The 18020-nt window shown below is 37.8% G+C and overlaps 1 protein-coding gene across 42 annotated transcripts in view; it reads right to left on the bottom strand.

Annotated features, from left to right (window-relative positions):
- The window catches only part of SOX6 (SRY-box transcription factor 6), a 399510-nt gene that overhangs the window by 140318 nt on the left and 241172 nt on the right, over nucleotides 1-18020 (bottom strand). For all 42 annotated transcript variants that reach the window (XM_088653558.1, XM_035119983.3, XM_088653582.1 and 39 more), the window contains 2 exons: nucleotides 4558-4730; nucleotides 790-858 (listed from right to left, as the gene is read on the bottom strand). In XM_088653558.1, the coding sequence (XP_088509684.1) occupies nucleotides 790-858; nucleotides 4558-4730 (242 nt within the window). The remainder of the gene's footprint in view (nucleotides 1-789; nucleotides 859-4557; nucleotides 4731-18020) is intronic.

Raw genomic sequence — 18020 nt, 5'->3', positions numbered from 1 at the left:
CAGTGTGATTTATTTCTGAGAAAACACTGTCTCTGACCATCTCACTGGTTCTATGTATCAAACTACTGTATTTGTATAAATAGTGAAAGGAGCCTCTGCTAGGTATGTATGGTAAAGGTACCAATACAATTCCCTTTTGGCTTTTTTATAGGTGACTGTTTGACCTGTGGTAATAACATTACTATAGTTATGATGAGGCATTAAAAGAAAAGAAAATAACCACAAGAAATGCTATCAAAATATAACACTTCTTCACAATCTATTTTTGAATATATCCAAGAGTGGGCCCTTGGACCATATTGAATGCTCCTGCTCATACACACACACACCACTAAAACTTGAATTGGTGCCCCTGGCAGATAAACATTGCTGCCTACAAAGGGTTTGGTACTTATATACCTACACAGCAATAGCTGCAGATGTTTTCCATAGTAATTGTCTCAATATAAAGCAGTTCAGTCTTGGTTGTAATAAAGCAATCCATAACCAACAATTGAATCACTGCTTTTCCTCCGTAGCACAGAAGTTAAAATGCCTGTTTATCTTACAGCTAAATAGGAAGATTTAAAAGTAATGCATATCTTTCAAACAAAACCTGTTTATTAACAAAAGACAGGCTACACCAAAATATTTATCACAATTTAATTTTTTTTAAAAAAATGTGGGAAATCCTCCTTGGGTTTGAAGCTTTGCTTGTCTAGGAGAGTAAAAGCAATTTTGTTGTAAAGCTTCCCCTTTTACTAAATGGAATTTAAGCATAATCAGAAGAGAGCAATAAAACACACTGACCTGAATTTGCTGCTGCAGTAGATTGATTTTGTGCTGCTGTTGCAGAAGTTGCTGCTGTTGTCTTGCAATCTATTAGAAATAAATTTTCCATTAAATTAAAACAGTGATGTTGAGGCTTCAATATTATTGAGTGAAAACAAGTTCCTACTTATTCCTCATGATAATTTCAAAGGTTTTTCTTCTTTGTTTCACCAAACCACATTTGTTATGGAGTTAACTAAAAGATTGGAAGAAGGTTTAAATATATTGTTTACTAACCTATCTTTAAAGACTATTGAACACAGGGCTTGGAGTTAGTTAAGTCTACATGTACTCATCCTCAAAGCTTCAGCTTCAGCTGGACCTTGCATACATCACAGAGGGCTTTCTTCCCTATGTTCCTCCAGGCTTCTGAGCCAGCAGGGGAGGCCCTACACCTCCTATTTGCAGTTGAAATTAGTGGAAAGTCAGAGCACAACCTTTCCAGTCATCACATCAACACTTTGAAACTTTCTGCTCAGGGAAGCACACCTCACAACTTCTTTATTCTCCGTTTGTCATTAACTTGCACCTTTACTATACCAAAGTGCTTCCCTTAGAAGTAGCTAGATCAGCCTTCCACAACTTTGTACCAGTGTGGTTCCTCCACATAGGGCACTGAGCCAAGGGAAACAATGTTGTTGTTGTTGTTGTTGTTGTTGTTGTTGTTGTTGTTGTTGTTGTTGTTGTTTAGGGTACCTACTGAGACGATCCATTTAAAAAGCAACTGTACCAAAATGAATTATTGTGAAATTAAGAAATATTCAAGGTGGGGGGAAACATTAAATTTTGTTCTCATTCAGGCACCATATTACCAAAGTAATATGCTCAGCCTGAGAGCAACTTTCCTGATCAGGTTCAGCCTGAGAGCAACTCTCCTGATCAACCTTAACCCTCCAATGTTTTGGCCTACAACTCCCATGATCCCTTACTTGCAGAACCAGTGGTCAGGGATGATGGGAGTTGTAGTCTCAAAACATCTGGAGGGCTGAGGTTGAAGAAGCCTGCTCCTGATGAACCATCCAATGATTACTGAAGGGATGTAAGAAGCCCTTTCTCTAGTTCTTCTCATCTATTATTAGGTTCCTACAAAACTGTCTGAATAAGACTATGTCTTCCATCATCAAACACATGCTACCAAATCCAAGTTGTTGCGGTAGCATGACTAGTGCAGGAGGAGAATTTAAGGTTGTCTTTAGCTTTATGGATGAAAGTTATATTTCACCATTTTGCTGAGAACTTAAACATGTGTTAAAGCAACATCCCTACTTAAAGCAATTATTTTTCCATGAAATTTCCACAAATGCCATAGCCACGAGAGAGCAATGAAAATGCTCAAGTCACCAGGGGGAAAGCATTTTAATGACATAATAAGAGCACATCAAAATCAACTCTCATAATACGAGCACAATGCACATCCCTCCCAGGACCCTCAGAAATTTCAATGCACAATATTGTGCTTTAGCTATATGCTCTTGCTTCCTTCTCCAGTATAAACAGAATAGGTTGGGAAAGATGATAGGTAGAGCAGAGTTATACTTTCAGAATAATAAAGTAGCTCAACCTGTTGAAGTGAAACCACTTCAGAATGCAAGTGAGGGACTGCCTGTTTGAATGACTGTGGTTGTAAATATGCATAGAAAACTAAAGCATGAGGGGGAAATCCTAAGCTGAACTAGATTTTTTTCTCATTGTCATGTTAGTTTTCTATGTACATAAGCAGGGCCTTATTTTACATATATGAGAGAGGAATTAAAAACAGACTCTGCTGAGCCTGAAGCAGCTCTACAGACCGAGGCCTTGCTTAAGGTCTCATGTAAAAGGAAGCTGAAACTGTGGTGACAAAGTATGCCCTTCTCTTTAGTTGTCCTGTGGCCAGGGAATTCCTTCTTAAAGAGTTGTGTGCCAGCAGACTGTGAATTTTTGGAAAAGTTGCTGGCAGTGATTTTTGTTTTGTTTTAGTTCACTGTTCTTACCCTGCTTTTGAAGTTGATGTGTTTGAAAATTGTAAGATTTCTACTCTTACTGTTGAATTTTACCATGGAAAGCCATCTTGAAGATGTGGAGAGAGATTTCTTTTTGTTAAAATAAAAAAGGTGTATTTGGTCATTTAGTGAAAGGAGCAAATCCGTCCATCATGCAGATACAAGCCTCATTGTATCTAGGACCTGAAAAATGTTTGCATCTAGGACTTGAGAAATGATGAAGGCCTTGTATAATTTGGGGACTGATTTTGTTTGACTTCAATTTGCTAGTGCACAGCTCACTGCAATTCTAAGTACAATATAGGATCAAATGAATATTCATTTCCTTATGGAAACCAGTGAAGTACTACCATGGCATTTAATATTGATGGCGGTGTGATTGAAAAAGGCATCCAAAACACTACAGTGCAATTACCACAGCACAATTTCAATGTATAGGGCTTGACACCGCGAAAGCTGGTACAGAAGCACCATGTGGCTCAAATTCGGAATTTTATTTGCCAATTGGTTGAGCTACATGCTCGCTTCATTGAGCATGACAACCTAGTTTTAAGTGTCATTTAATTTTCATTTTGAAATATAATTACAAAGTGTTCACTGTAAGATATCACTCGTCTGCAAATGTGTCAAGATTAATTTGTGCTAGCTTATTCACAAGTGTCAATAGTTAATTACTGTGTCATCTCTGGATGGCTAAATGACATTCTAACTTCTGATTTTTTACAGTATTCCTTTATGTTATTTTCCATTAGGGACGAGTCCATATTCCTTACATGTGGGCAAATATTCAAGCACATAAAATACAAGACGTCACAACTCATTAAAATCAACAGAGCATACATTGCTGTATATACCCTATAAAACATATTTAGCTGAAAAGATAATTCTAGTTATAATGTCAGATTTCTAAAAACTGCACATTAATTTGAAAGTAATGCCTAAGGAACTAATGGAATCTTTTGTTGTTAAATGTTTTCCACCACACAGCATGGAATATTGTTTATCTCCTAGTCCTTACCAATATTTGGATGGTGGGGTGGGGTGGGTGTAGGGCTTTTGTTTTTTCATTTCCTTTCAAGATATAATGCTCAGAGAAAGAGAGTTAACTGATCCCTTTACCAAAGCTTATTAAGATGCTGTAAATCACCTACTTAAGAACTAGTAACAAAGCAAGCCTTACAGACAGGAAAATATCCATTTGACAGGTATGTTGGAATCTACTGTATAGGCATAATCCAGCAGATATTATTCTGGCACAAATTCTATTCAAATTAATAGGTTTGTGAGAACATTTCCTGGTTCACTGAGCCCTTATGAGTTCCCGTCTGCCCTTTCCTAAGTAAACAAATGAATCCTTTCTATCACCCACTGGACAAGCCTAGTTCACAATGTATAGGCATCACACACCCTCATTGCATTTGGACATTTTGAAAATGGAGAGTTGAAATTCTAACATGGATCGTTTTTCAAGGATTGCTACAATTTATTCCTTCTTTACAACTTCTTTGGAGGATATAATTTCATAACACAGCATTTTACACACATGTAAAATGTGATGTATATAAGTGATGTTTATAAGTAGGTGATGTTTATAAGTAGCAGGCTATGAAAAACCAGCATATAGTGGAAAGTACAGTTATTTGTCTCTTGTTTACAAGTAATATATACCAGACCCTTTTTAGTTGGGAGTGGATGTAAGAAATAGTAGAATTTTTTTCTGGGTGTGGAGATTTTTTTTTTCATATGTTGCTGTTTTGTTGCTCACCTGTTCTTGCTGTTGGCGAGCAAGGTCCATTTGCTGCCGTTGTTTTTCAATTTGTGATGCTGCCAGCTTTTTCTGCTCATCGTGGGCAGCCAGAAGCTGCTCCCGTAAACTGATGAGCTGGGTGATCATGGTAGAGAGCTGTCGCTCTTTTTCCGCTAGGCTTTCAGGTGTACCTGAAGGAGATAGGGAAATGCAGAATAAATGGCATGTAGGCAGCAACAATGAAACAAAAAGGAAATAACCTGAGTTTTTATATCTGAAAAATGGCAGCTTGACTATTTATTTTATTAGAATATGTACCAATAAATCCTGCTTGTGTTTTTGCTGTTTTCTGAAAGATAGGGAATGTCACTTTATACTGTGAACAGAAAAGAGACAATTTACCCCCCCTTCTGACAAGAGTAATTAATTATGTACTCTGCAATATCAAATCCCTCTTTCCCTTCCATACCAGTGTAATGACTCCTTAATGGATTACCAAATTCACAAATAGATTAACATAATTTTCCCTCCATTATACATTTTTAAACAAACAAAATATAAGATGACTAAAAAAATCCTGCTTAATAAGGAAAACAACTTAATTATTGCTGCTAATTTCTCAGAGATCTCCAGTATTAACCAAGAACTGAGCACGCCACAGTTCTACAAGAGATGTCTCATTTTTGTTACTAAGAAACCATGCCTAAGTTAAGCCTTAATAAAGGGTGTTAATAGGCACAACTAAATTTGTAGGTATTGAAATACGGCTCAGAATGAAAGAAACATAATGTGAGCCTTCTTATTTACTTTAAAATTCATTTTACAAGATTTAAACTTAGTAGGAAATTCAGTTTTCTTTACATGAATGGTTCTTATTGTTGGATGCTTTCACACAGCTTCCTTGCTAAGTGTATCGAACTAGAAATCTAAAACTGTCCAACTTTGTAATTGTGATTTTACAAAAGAATGCATCAGAAACACACTTTGGTTCTAGCTTTAAGAAATCCATACCACAGAAGAGTGTGTGTGTGTGTGTGTGTGTGTTTGCAAGCATATACTGACATGAAACTGCATGAGTCTCTGAATCTACAAAGGAGTGGCAGAAACTATTATTATTATTATTATTATAATTGTTATTATTGACGAGTCACTTCCCATGAAAGATATTGAAGTGATCTACAATGTAATGACAAATATGCAAATTACATATATTAAAAAACAGTTTAAAACAATTCATATAAAAACAATTTTTAAAACATATATAAATATAAAAACAATTTAAAACAACACATATATAATATTGATTCAGATCCAGATTAAATAACAACATGGATAAAGATTTTTAGAGGCTTGTTGAAAGTATGCCAGAAGCTGGTAATTAATACAAAGTATATCATATAGAACTCAGTGACAAATATTCCATTGGCTTTAAAGGTTATGGGTTACAACCCATGTTAATTGTGACTGCCTGCAGTCTAGAGTTACCAAGCATATGATGTACATGTGGGATTCCACAATCTAAGAGTAGCTGAATCTTATTTTAAATAAATGCAAATTAAAATTTATTCAGCTGATTTTGAGATACCTAATCATTCTGCCAAATGCCCACCTTGAATCAGAAAATTTTCATTGTCTTGCTTACATCTATATATTCCTGCAATATCAGCACTTTATATCACAAAATTATCTGTCGCTTTATCTTGCCCAGGACAACCCAAAGCAACTTACAACAAAACAGACAGCCAATGAACCATACATTGATATATCAAATCCAAGAGGAAAGAGAAATACATTTTAAAAAATCACACTGGCAATATTTTAGCACTTTAATATCCAGTGTGATCTAGAATATGTATACAAATGTTTACAAAGCTATCAGACTGCAAAAGCCATGGTGGAATATATTATACATCAACCCATGCAAACTGAAGAATCTATAACGCCTTGCAACTACTATATCAGAAGAAAATCTAAATACAGTACAAGAATAACTATGGTTTTACAACTTTAAGGCTACAAGCACAATTTATATATTATGAATAGTGAAAAGTCATGCCTTGAAACTCATGATGGGACCTTGAACTAAAGTGAACAATTGATAAAAGCACTGAAGGAATATAATAGCCAATGTAACTGGAAGAAATCAAACTCAGCTAATGCATCTCCAACAAAAATCTGCTGGGCAAGGAAAACAAAATTCTACTTTGACATATGATAAGAGATGCTCTTCTATCCTGGAATAGCTAACACAAAAGGGGTGTGTGGGAGATCAAGCACTTAACAGGCTAATTTAGATACACCCCATTTTAGATTTTTGTAATAAGAACAGCTGTACCACAACCTTAACTCATGTTAACTGAATGCCTGAGAGTTTCTCTTCAAAGATAACTGAAGCTAAATTCATGATAAACCTTATAATATGAAGTAAGCCAATGACTAAGCAGTGATTTGTATACATGTATGACTGACTGATCTGGGAATTTAATCCATTCCAAGAGGATCACTTACTAGATCTTACTGTGACTTTCAAAATGGTTCCAAGCACACTCAAAATTGAGTGCTGGTGAGCTGCAGTGGCTAGAGCAGGCATCCCCAAACTTCGGCCCTCCAGATGTTTTGGACTACAATTCCCATCATCCCTGACCACTGGTCCTGTCAGCTAGGGATCATGGGAGTTGTAGGCCAAAACATCTGGAGGGCCGCAGTTTGGGGATGCTTGGGCTAGAGGGTGGAAACTGGATGTGAGAACTCCAAGACCAGCTCTCAAAGTTCAGCTCGGTCAGGCAGGTCACTGGGTGGATTGGGGGAAACCCACTCTCTCTTAATATCTGACTTCACAGAGACAAAGCAAATATAGAGTAAGGTCGACCAATTCAAGCTAAGCTTCCTAATAATATAAATGTAAAGTAATTGGAAACATAGGTACAGAATAGCAGGTAATCCCCAGGGCAACTCTTCTTCTCTTGCCATTCAACAACTGTATCTACAGTAGGTGAAACAAAGGAATCTCCAAAGTTTATTTTTAAAGGGTTCCTGGTATTCCAAATAAATTAAACAGTTGGGTAAAAAGCTTAATGGTGTAATGTTGCATAAAGAAATCCTTATACACAGTCATTGTGAACAATATTCATATATTGTACATATATACCATTTATTGTGAATAAATAGGTTAGATAAAGAGCAAGCACCAATCTACCATCTTCCAAATGTCGTATCATATGTACCACAATTGATATTAAAACTTGAACATTTTGAAATACAAGGTCAGCTCTCACAAATCATTAACTTAAACGTTTTCTTGCAATTATCCATCTTGCCAATGTTATAATGTAATTCCAGTGCCCATCCAAAAAGAGGAAGGAGGTACTGTACAGTAGTTTGCAATGACATTGTAACAATTCTCACAATTCTGTGTGCTTGTCACATGTAGCAGCATCTATGTAGCAAGATTTCAAGGGCCCAGCAGTTTGAGACTTGAAGGTTATCAGGTATGAGAGAACATCCTAGAGATGACAACGCCTTCAGATATGGATATTCCCTATCATCATCATTTTAACTGAATGGGCTGATTTAGTTGAACATTGCTAATACATAGTGTTTTCCCAGGCCAATGTACTTATCCATACATGACATTCCTGTGTGAGAATACACACTTCTCTCCTGTCTCTTTCCTATTTAGCAATAAGCATAATTTACTGTTACATCTGAACAAATGTAGCTAGAGTTTCTGCAAAACACAGTTGATTCTCAAACCAGATAGTGAAATAAAATTCCAATCTGAATTTCAAACAAACCAAGAACAAACTATGGTTTATAGGAACTCTTTATGCCATTTCACTTAAAACTATAACCATACTTTTTGATTACCAAGAAAGCATGTGGGGATTTGCACAGAGATGGAGAGGAGGGAGAAGAAGGAATATGTGCAACAGATAGAGCAGTTCAGATTGCCAAGCCGTGGTTTGGCCATTGGTAGCATCAGAACTGAGCTAAAGGCTCTATTCCAGGTGTGGGGAACCTTTCCACTCCAGATGTAGCCACATCATCCTTGGCCATTGGCCATGCTTGATAGGATTTGTAGTTCAACAACATGTGGAGGGAAAAAGCTTCCCCAAACCAGCTCTACACAAATAGGGCAGATAGATGCAGAGAGCTGGTTTCAATGAAGTTGTTGTTGTAGAGGAAGCCAGCACAAGAAGTCCCATTAGCGCAACTGGATCCGCCCCACCCCCCTGCTTCTGATTGGGAAAGTCTGCAGAACCCCCAGAACAGAATGGGTGGGGTGGGGAGAGAAGAAACATAGTTCCACTTGGGAGAGGGGCTTAGGATGCACAGAACCTATGCTGCCATTGAACATCAGGATAAATATAAGAGAGCAGCATATAGGCAAGAGACCCATTTTCCTATAGAAAGCAGCCTTATCTGCCTAATGTACAGATTGGAACTTAGCTATCCTCCAGATGATGCACTTCTCCAAATGCTGCAATGCAATTTGATACTTTTAATGTACCAAAATACATATTTAAACTAAATACATATGCATTTTGAAAGAAAGTGTATTAATTATCATTTAAATTGTGAATTTTTTTGTGTGTAATTAGCTGGAGCTGCTTTCTGTAGGCATGATAAAATACCAATATCCATCAGAATTGCTTCTCCTTTTTTTGTAACACAAACAATGGTACACAAAATTTCTTCCATTCAAGAACCTGTAGTAACCACTATACTACAGAAATTAATATATGTATGTTTGCAGTTCATAAATACACTCTGCTGCTGTGTAATTTAGGGGAGACACTCCTCAACTCATTTATTCAAATTTCTGCATCCACTTCATGGAGCTCAATATCACTTCTAGCCCTGGATAAAGCAGCACTCTTGTGCATGTGACAGCAGTTCTGTCTGCTATATGATAGCACTTATATGAAAGTTTTGGATCCCCTAAGCTATTTTGACCAATGCAGTCTTGTACGGCCAATGATACAACTCGCTCTTGTACACAACTACCTAATTTTTGATGCTCCCATATATTCTATCAAAAGCAGGATTAGAGAACTAGGAGAGCATCATAATGCTTTCATTCTAATGGAAATGCTTTCACTCCTGTCACCCCCACTTTTCCTTTTACTATAGTTGAAATAGAAATAAAAAGCAACTTGCTAAGGATGCAGACCAGATTGAGCAGCTCTGGCTGGGCCAGCCAAGGTCTCTCATCATTTAACTGTGTGCTGTCATCATTTGTTTGCCATCCAAGTGCTACGATACCCTTAAGAAATTACCAGTAAATAAACTCTTCTGCTGAGCAGAAAATGGCATCTAAAACAAAATAATAATAAAAAAACATTGCTAGCGTATCTTCAAAATGCACTTGCTGTAAAGCCGGAAAAATACTCTTCATAAAGTATCTCAAAAATACGTTACACATTACAGATTCACCTCTCTGTGTCTGTCTTTAAACTGTATCTATCCTCTAACTCCAAAGACACTGACTGTTATAATCACCCCCTCCCTGCAGCTTTCCAGCGGGGTCTTCCTTATCCCCAAATCACATCTGTCTTGAGTTTCTCTCAGATTTGTCAGGTGGATCAGTGCTCCCCAGGGCCTGCTCCAGCTGAAGTATTTTAATTTGACTAAACACCTGATTTATTTTATCTCTCCGATGAGAAAGGCAGTTTGTCTTAATAGAGCCTGTCAGCCCACAGTCCCATTCAGAGCAATTTACAGGCAGCCAGGGATGCTGGGAGAGAAGAGTGCTGTGATTCTGTATTTTATCCTCCTCCAGAAAGCACCTAAAAGCAGCTATTCACAGCTCCTGCATGTGGCATTTTAGAACTGAATTAGCTTTTTATTCAAGTAACTACACTTGTTGTGAATAGCTTATCTGTAAAATTGCCACATTCACTACTGATTTTATTAACCTTTGGCTCTATCACAAAATGGTCTTCAGTTAGGAAGGACCTTTAAATTTGACATATATTTTTTCTAAGAGACCTTTATTCTAGTGACTTCAGATTTACTGAATTTGTTCCATTGACTCCTTTACCAGTTATATTCAAAACCTTAAGTCTCAGAGGGAAAATCAATAGCATGCGTGGAAACCTTGATAGATAGATAGATAATGACACTTTTCCTTAACAAAAGTTAAACAGAAACAAAAAAAAAACAAATCAAGTATTAATAAAACTGCAATGTTTAAGTGTCCGCTGTTTCTTTGCAAAGGAGGGGAGATAGCGAGAGAACCAGAAAAGGTGGTGACCACACAACTTTTATCCCAGCAGAAAAGCAATTGTGACAGCAGGGGCCCCGCCCCCTTCAGAAAGAAAGTAGGATACTTTTCAGTTTACTCGGGTACTAATTATTTGTGCAACTGCAATCTTAAGCGTCCACAGTATCTTTCTATAAGAGGAGAATGGGTAGAAAACCAGAACAACATGGCCATACCTCTGTGACCTCCTAGCAGCCCCACCAAGTCTGGTGGTCATCAGCCACCACTGCATATACAGGAAGATGCATTTCACAAGAAACATGTGAAGGTAAACATGTGTTTGAAAATGCACAGGTCATAAAGCAGTTATTTATTGTGCAGCTACCCTTGAGAGGATTTTCTGCAGTTCCTTATCAACTGCAAACTCAGCAGCAAACATCAAACAGGTGCCCATGGAAAATGCATGGAAAATGGGGGCAGTCTGGAAAGCATACAAGTGGGGAACCTGCATTTTACGCTGCCCCTGACACCTGAAGCTATTCCATTATTCCATCCCATCAGAGTTCCTCCCTTATTCCTCTTGGCTTTTAAAAAGTGTTTCACCCCTCTTTCTATGTAGTTTCAGAACCTGAAATCACGGGGGGGGGGTCACCAAACTAACTCCTCATAACAGGAAAACAACAGGGAAACTTTACACATTCCATTTTTAAGTTGCAGTTTAGCTTTACTTTAAGTTGGCCCTCCAGATGTTTTGGGACTACAACTCCCATCATCCCTAGCTAACGGGACCAGTGGCCAGGGATGATGGGAATTGTAGTCCCAAAACAGCTGGAGGTCCAAGTTTGGCCATGCCTGCTTTAAGGTATGAATGTAACAAATAAGTATTACAGATACTGTAGATTAGCTCAGATGTGGAATGTGCACTAATTTCTGCCTTTTTTGTTAATTGATATAGATATGAGTGAAACGAACGACTACAGAATAATTAATTAATTGATTGATTACTCCAATTATCTTAGTTTAGCTTAATATTATTCAATACCATTCATACATGCATTATCATCTCTCCTCATTTCCAATACATTTTCATACACACATGAAATTTTCACCTGAGCAATTTAAAGAAAGTGAACCAGTATTTCCTCCTTTTTTCATCTAACATGCAAACACTATTCAGAAATTTTATTTCTAATCCATTAAGGAAAACGCTGACAAAGTAAATCAAAATACAAAGTAAGAGGATTAGGCCATAGACACATTAAAAAGAGTGCACATCCCCAGAGTTGCAGAGCATCAACTACTGAAAGCAACAAAACCAACCACTTAAACTTTTTAAAAGAGAAAATAATAATAATCAGGGCAGAAATTTAGTATTTCAATAAAATCAATTACCCTTTCTGCTTCAATGTGTGGTGTGTGTGTGTGTGTGTAGCAAAACACAATGCCAGACATGAAAGCGATGGTATTTCATCTTAGATTGCCAGACATATAACTTGGTTAAAACATTCTGTCTAATATTGTGGACTGCAGCAAACATCAGATAGACTGTGATGTTTCTACTTCACAGGCTATGGCCAGCCATTTAGCATTTACCTTGTTTGATTGGGTCGCTTTTTAAATGCCACAAAACAGAGCAACAAAGGCAACAAAAATAAACAGCGAGGATAAAAAACACAGAGAGAAGAAAGTAACAATCGAATGGAAGGGCTTCCAAGATAAAAGTCACTTTGTGCTGTCTGTCTGTCTGTCTGTAGAGCTTCCTTCTCCTGTACACAGACAGGCATCTAATTTGAGTTTTAACTCCAACAGCAGTTTAAAAAGCTTTCCACTCTGAAGAGCCCCCAAGTGCATCATAAAGATAAAGGATTTCAGTACAGAACAACCACAAAGACTTCTATTATCTTATCAGTCTTTGGTTACAACAGCTGAACCAATATGACTAAGTTCTGAATGACTTTTTCTGTTTTTCATTTAAAAGAGAGAGAGAGAAGAGAAGGATACTGGAATTCCTTTATTCCATGATCAGTTAGCAATTGTTGATGCATCCATATGCTACTGTCCATTCCTGAGTCAATTAAAAGTTGTCTAAATGCTGCAATTGTGTTTTGCAACATCCATTGCAAGCATGCACAGCATCTAGGGGGGGGGGGTCACTAGGTGAATTAACTTGCACGGCCCGAAAGGGCAGGGAGAGGGGAAATGTCCTAATTTTGCAGAGTACTGTAAAATTATTGTAGGTGAAAATATGTTCACTAATACCAAAAAAAAGAAAGAAACTTACATAGCATCTTAAACAAGTACTGTTGCATTATGTACAAGCATCATGCTTAAAAAGCAATGATTCGCAGTCTTCCAAAACTATTCTCAACACCACTTTTTCCAAAATTAATATCCAAAAGCTATACATGACTTATGGGACATGGGTGGCGCCGTGTTCTAAACCACCGAGCCTAGGGCTTGCCAAGCAGAAGGTTGGTGGTTCGAATCCCCATGACAGGGTGAGCTCCCGTTGTTCAGTCCCTGCTCCTGCCAACCTGGCAGTTCAAAAGCACGTCAAAGTGCAAGTAAATGAATAGGTTCCGGCGGGAACGTAAAGGGTGTTTCCATGCACTGCTCTGGTTCACCAGAAAATGGCTTAGTAATGCTGGCCATATGACCTGGAAAAACTGTCTGCAGACAAATGCTGGCTCCCTAGGCCAGTAAAGCGAGATGAGCGCCGCAACCGCAGAGTCGTCCGCAACTGGACTTAACTGTTAGGCGTCCCTTTAGCTTTACATGACTTAAAGAAACTAGCCCTCTTTAGGCATCTATTCTGGTAGCCCAAAAGTAGCTGGCAAGGTGTATGTGTGTATGCATCATCATGTTGGCAGTTTCCACCCCCAACAAGTTCAGTATTATTTGCATATTAAGAGCCTTAATTCTACTGGAATGAAGTCTGAAGCCGAGAGCAGATGACACATTACCAGTGCTTTTCTTCTGGGGGTACTCAAGGGTACACAATGCCAGCACTCCCCACCCCCCAATGTTAAAAGTGTGGCACTTACACTATAACAACATCATGGTGAGTACTGGTATCTTTTTTCTTTAAAAAAAAGCACTGCACATAACTACACCTGCTCTCTATATAGTGTGTTAATTCACAACAGAGACAGAGTGCTCTCTAAACCCAATGACAGCATCACTCTGTGAAACTTCTCCAAATATCCAAACACAATTGCCTTCTGCTGCTTCTGCATCTTGAAGAACAAGAAAACTTGTATGACATTACCAATCTTTTTTTTTAAAAAATGTATCTATCTATCTATCTATCTATCTATCTATCTATCTATCTATCTATCTCCTACCTACGCTACTTTCCAAGAAACACAAGGCAGCAAACAATGCTGAACCATATTTCAAATAAACAGAATCCTCAAGTTAAAGCCAGTAATAAAACCAAATGATAAAACTGCAGACACATATAGGATAAAATTCAATGTCATACGATTGTTCCATTAGCATAAGCATTTCTGCTTGCAACAATCTCTTCTCTCCTCCAGAGGGTTCTCCCGACCCTCTGAAGTACTTTTGAAAGAGTTGCAAGAAATCTCCATTGGCTACTAGTGGAAATCCTTGCACTGGCTTCCACTAGCACACTGAGCTAGTTGAATCCTGCCCACAGTGACAATTCCAACACACCATGCACCAGGCCAAAAAAAAAGGATGCAGAAACAGGCCAACCATCAGTCCTTCACCAGCACTCTAAAACCTTTCATCTCATTGAACATAAGAAGGAAGCCTCAACGAAGTTTTTTTTTTTGCTACAAAATGTAGGGGGGGGATTTACAATGAAAACCTACAATACCTTGTCTGCAGGTCTAGGATGTGGCTGCATCTGCTGCAATAGCCAATGTTTGTTTAATGCTGTGCCAAAATTGTTTTTCAGCCTCATTTTTAGGTCATTTTAGCATTTCTTAATTGTTTTGATGGGTAAGGACCTTACTTGATCACTGTGAGATGGGCAAGGTTTGCTGTGTGTCTGGATTTATTTCCATTAAACATTTCTTCAGTGCTTTGCAGCCTTCCTGGCTACCTGAACTTTGTGGTCTGAAAAAGTCCCATGGGAGATGTCATGTTTCCTGTTGGCTTTTACTGAAATACGGGAAGCTGAGGAGGCTGCAGAGTACATGGCACTGGAGAGATTGTTTGTTGTCTGAAACACACAAACAACCCTCAGCCACCTCAAAAGTAATAATTTACTTTTAATAATTTCTTAATAGAGCACCCAAAACTCTGTATAACAAACACAAGAATTTCACCAAACTTCTCCTTTCCTCTTTGATAGCTTCGAAACACAGTTTCTTTTCTCATTAATTAATGGAGAATAGGTTAAAAAAATGTAACAAATTCAATAGACTACAATGCCATAAATAACATCATAAATGAAAATGACAGAGGCAGTATATTAATCAGCTTCAAAAATGTGAATTTTAAAATGCTTGGGCAAATAATTGAGTTTTGCTATGTCATCAAAATAATTTCAAGCTTTTGTACCCCTACCAGAAGGCATTCCACAAATCAGGTACCAACGTCTTCTTTTCCTCATTTCCCCTGATAAATTAAAACAAAAAATGCTCATAATGAGCTGCACGTATTGTTCACCAAGTTAACAACCTTTTCTCACATACGTTCTCAGAATAAGATTAAGGGATGGTCCAAAGACATATAATGCAATCTGGCCTTGGGTAAGACCAAACGGGATATCACATACATGAATACTTGCCAGGTGTTCTGGGTTACATGAAGAAAGAGCAGGGTAAAAGTGCATCTAAAAATGAACTGTCCATATTGTAAACCAGATCACACTAAATTCTGGATTCTAAAAGCATATTCTACATGTCAAAATTCCCAATGATGTAGCCAAGAGAACTGGGGCTTCATATAGCCTCTGGTCATTTGACAATGGACCAACAATGTTTATTGTTCTGCATGAAAATTCAGTGTCAGCTTTGGCCAGATTCACAAGTCAACACGGAGTGTGTTGCTGCATGCTGCTGAACAGTTATCTCCAAGTTCCTCTCCTGCTGCTGGAGAGTAAGCTGGAGTCTGTCTTGTCATGAACCCATGCATGTTGTTTGGTCCTCTCTAAACAAACCACAAGGGGTAACCAAAGTATGCTCTTAGCTTATTACCTATTCCGGCATATAAGATGACTGGGCGTATAAGACGACCCCCCAACTTTTGAGAAGATTTTCCTGGGTTAAAAAGTAGTCTTATACACAGGAATATACAGTACTTGTGGTTTGATTGAAGAAACAACCAGGAGCCCAGGTTCAGACGTCACAACAAGACAAACTCTGGCTGGTTTCCAGTGGTGTAGCAGGAGTAGTAGCACAGGAGGTGTGAGAACTTTTCAGTTGTCTGTAGTAGCACACTGCATATTCACATTAAACCACAGTTTGATTTTTAGCTATGGTTTAATGTGATACACCAACCAGGTCTTTGACTCAGATCTTATTTACTAGCATGCAAAGATGAGGAGCCATGTAAACAGAGAATTCAGAACAGATTATGAACTTGCCCTATTTCCTGATTTGTCTTTCATAGCTGACTGCAGCTGAATGCTTTACATATTCAGTTTTAACTTTTAACATGTGGTTTCTGGGTGTCAAAGTTCTCTTCAGCATAAATGGAGTGTGTGTAAATCTGGTATCATTAAGAACAATGTATTTGTTCTTTCCATTTCCATTCTTAGCCATTATTTTCACAAGTTGGAATATAGTGGCTACTGTTTTTTGGTGAATAACTGCCTAGTAATGTATGCATTGGCAGTCTACCACTGGTTTACTGCTGGATACTATATACTTGACTAGCAATAGTTTGAGAAATTTCAATCACTGCTTGAAGATGAAGCAGCATTTCTCCCCACAAAAGTGGTAGTTTAATCGAAATGCTGTTTGTTTTATAGATAAGCTGCGTCATTATCTGTGTTGTCACCTATGCCTGCAACAAAGGTTGGATAACTAGAATATGAATCTGGTAAACTCATTGGACTGGATTTTTTTAAAAAAAAAATAGTACTATGAGACACCATAAGCCTGCTGTCACATTGTTATAGATGTATTACCTTCCAAAAGATCCATGTGTGACATGAATCTAGCTCCTGCCACCGCAGTTCTTTCCTCAGCCATTCATTTATACTAGTATTACACATATCCTTATAGAGTAGCTTATCTTTCACAGTGGCTTATAAGTTCCTTATTAAGCAAGGCACTTCCATGTCGACCCGGTTATCCGTTATTAGTCTCTATCTCCTTTGAAATGTCTGAAATATAAATATAAGTACTATACGATAGTACTGCAATATTTATATACTTTAAAGATAAATGTTAATTTTGATGCTAATTACATGACCACCTTTCATGTCTTACAAATGCAAACAAGTATATCAGTGAAAAACTTATATTTGCCTCTGAAGGTTGTTGGGTTTTTTTTAATTGCCTCTGGTTATAAGTAATGAAGAGGTGAAATTTACTGCAAAACGAAAGAGATTTGCATACCCTGTCTATCATTTAAAAAATGGTCCAGAGGAAACTTTCCATGATTTACTTGAGGAGACAATTTATTCCAAATCTTTTTATATGAGTGAGGAAAAAACAACCATTAAAGTTGCAGTCCTAAACACCAGGCCATCCCCAATGTGGTGCCCTCCAGGTATTTTGAAATACAACTCTATGGGCCCCTGGGGGACACAAGGTTGACGAAGGTTGCTAGACACATTTTCTTGAGAGGGAGTAGACATTACAGGATGACACTGTTAATATGAGGATTAGGTGCCATGTAAAACAGAAATCACAATGCAGCCTATGGGAAATAGCATTGATTATTAAAGCACTAGCAGCTCTCTCCATCTTCTCTGATCCTGAACTTCAAAGTCCTGCACAAGAACATTTTATGTAGTCTAGAGATCAAGGACCTCCAAGAATCCCCAAAATGTGTCCCCTTTTTAAAGAAAAAAACTTTTTAAAATAAGAATCATTATTATTGTATGGACTGATCCCATTGGTTTTCCACTGTGATGCCATTTTTTTGCTGCCCCCTCCCCTCAGGTCCCCCCAAATTTCCCATTAGTATTAGTATTATTTATTTATCAAATGTGTATACCACCCTATATCTGCAGGTCTCAGTAGAAGTATTTCCATTTTATTTAAAAAAAATACTTATCACGCCTGCAGGTCTCCTGCAAAGCTTTTTGTGACTCTTAAGTTTGTTTGTTTGTTTGTTTGTTTGTTTGTTT

This window comes from Zootoca vivipara, chromosome 1 (assembly GCF_965207765.1).
Source record: "Zootoca vivipara chromosome 1, rZooViv2.hap1.1, whole genome shotgun sequence".
NCBI classification, from domain to species: domain Eukaryota; kingdom Metazoa; phylum Chordata; class Lepidosauria; order Squamata; family Lacertidae; genus Zootoca; species Zootoca vivipara.
Note: the sequence above shows the minus strand (reverse complement) of the source record. Positions and strands in the feature narration are given on the sequence as shown.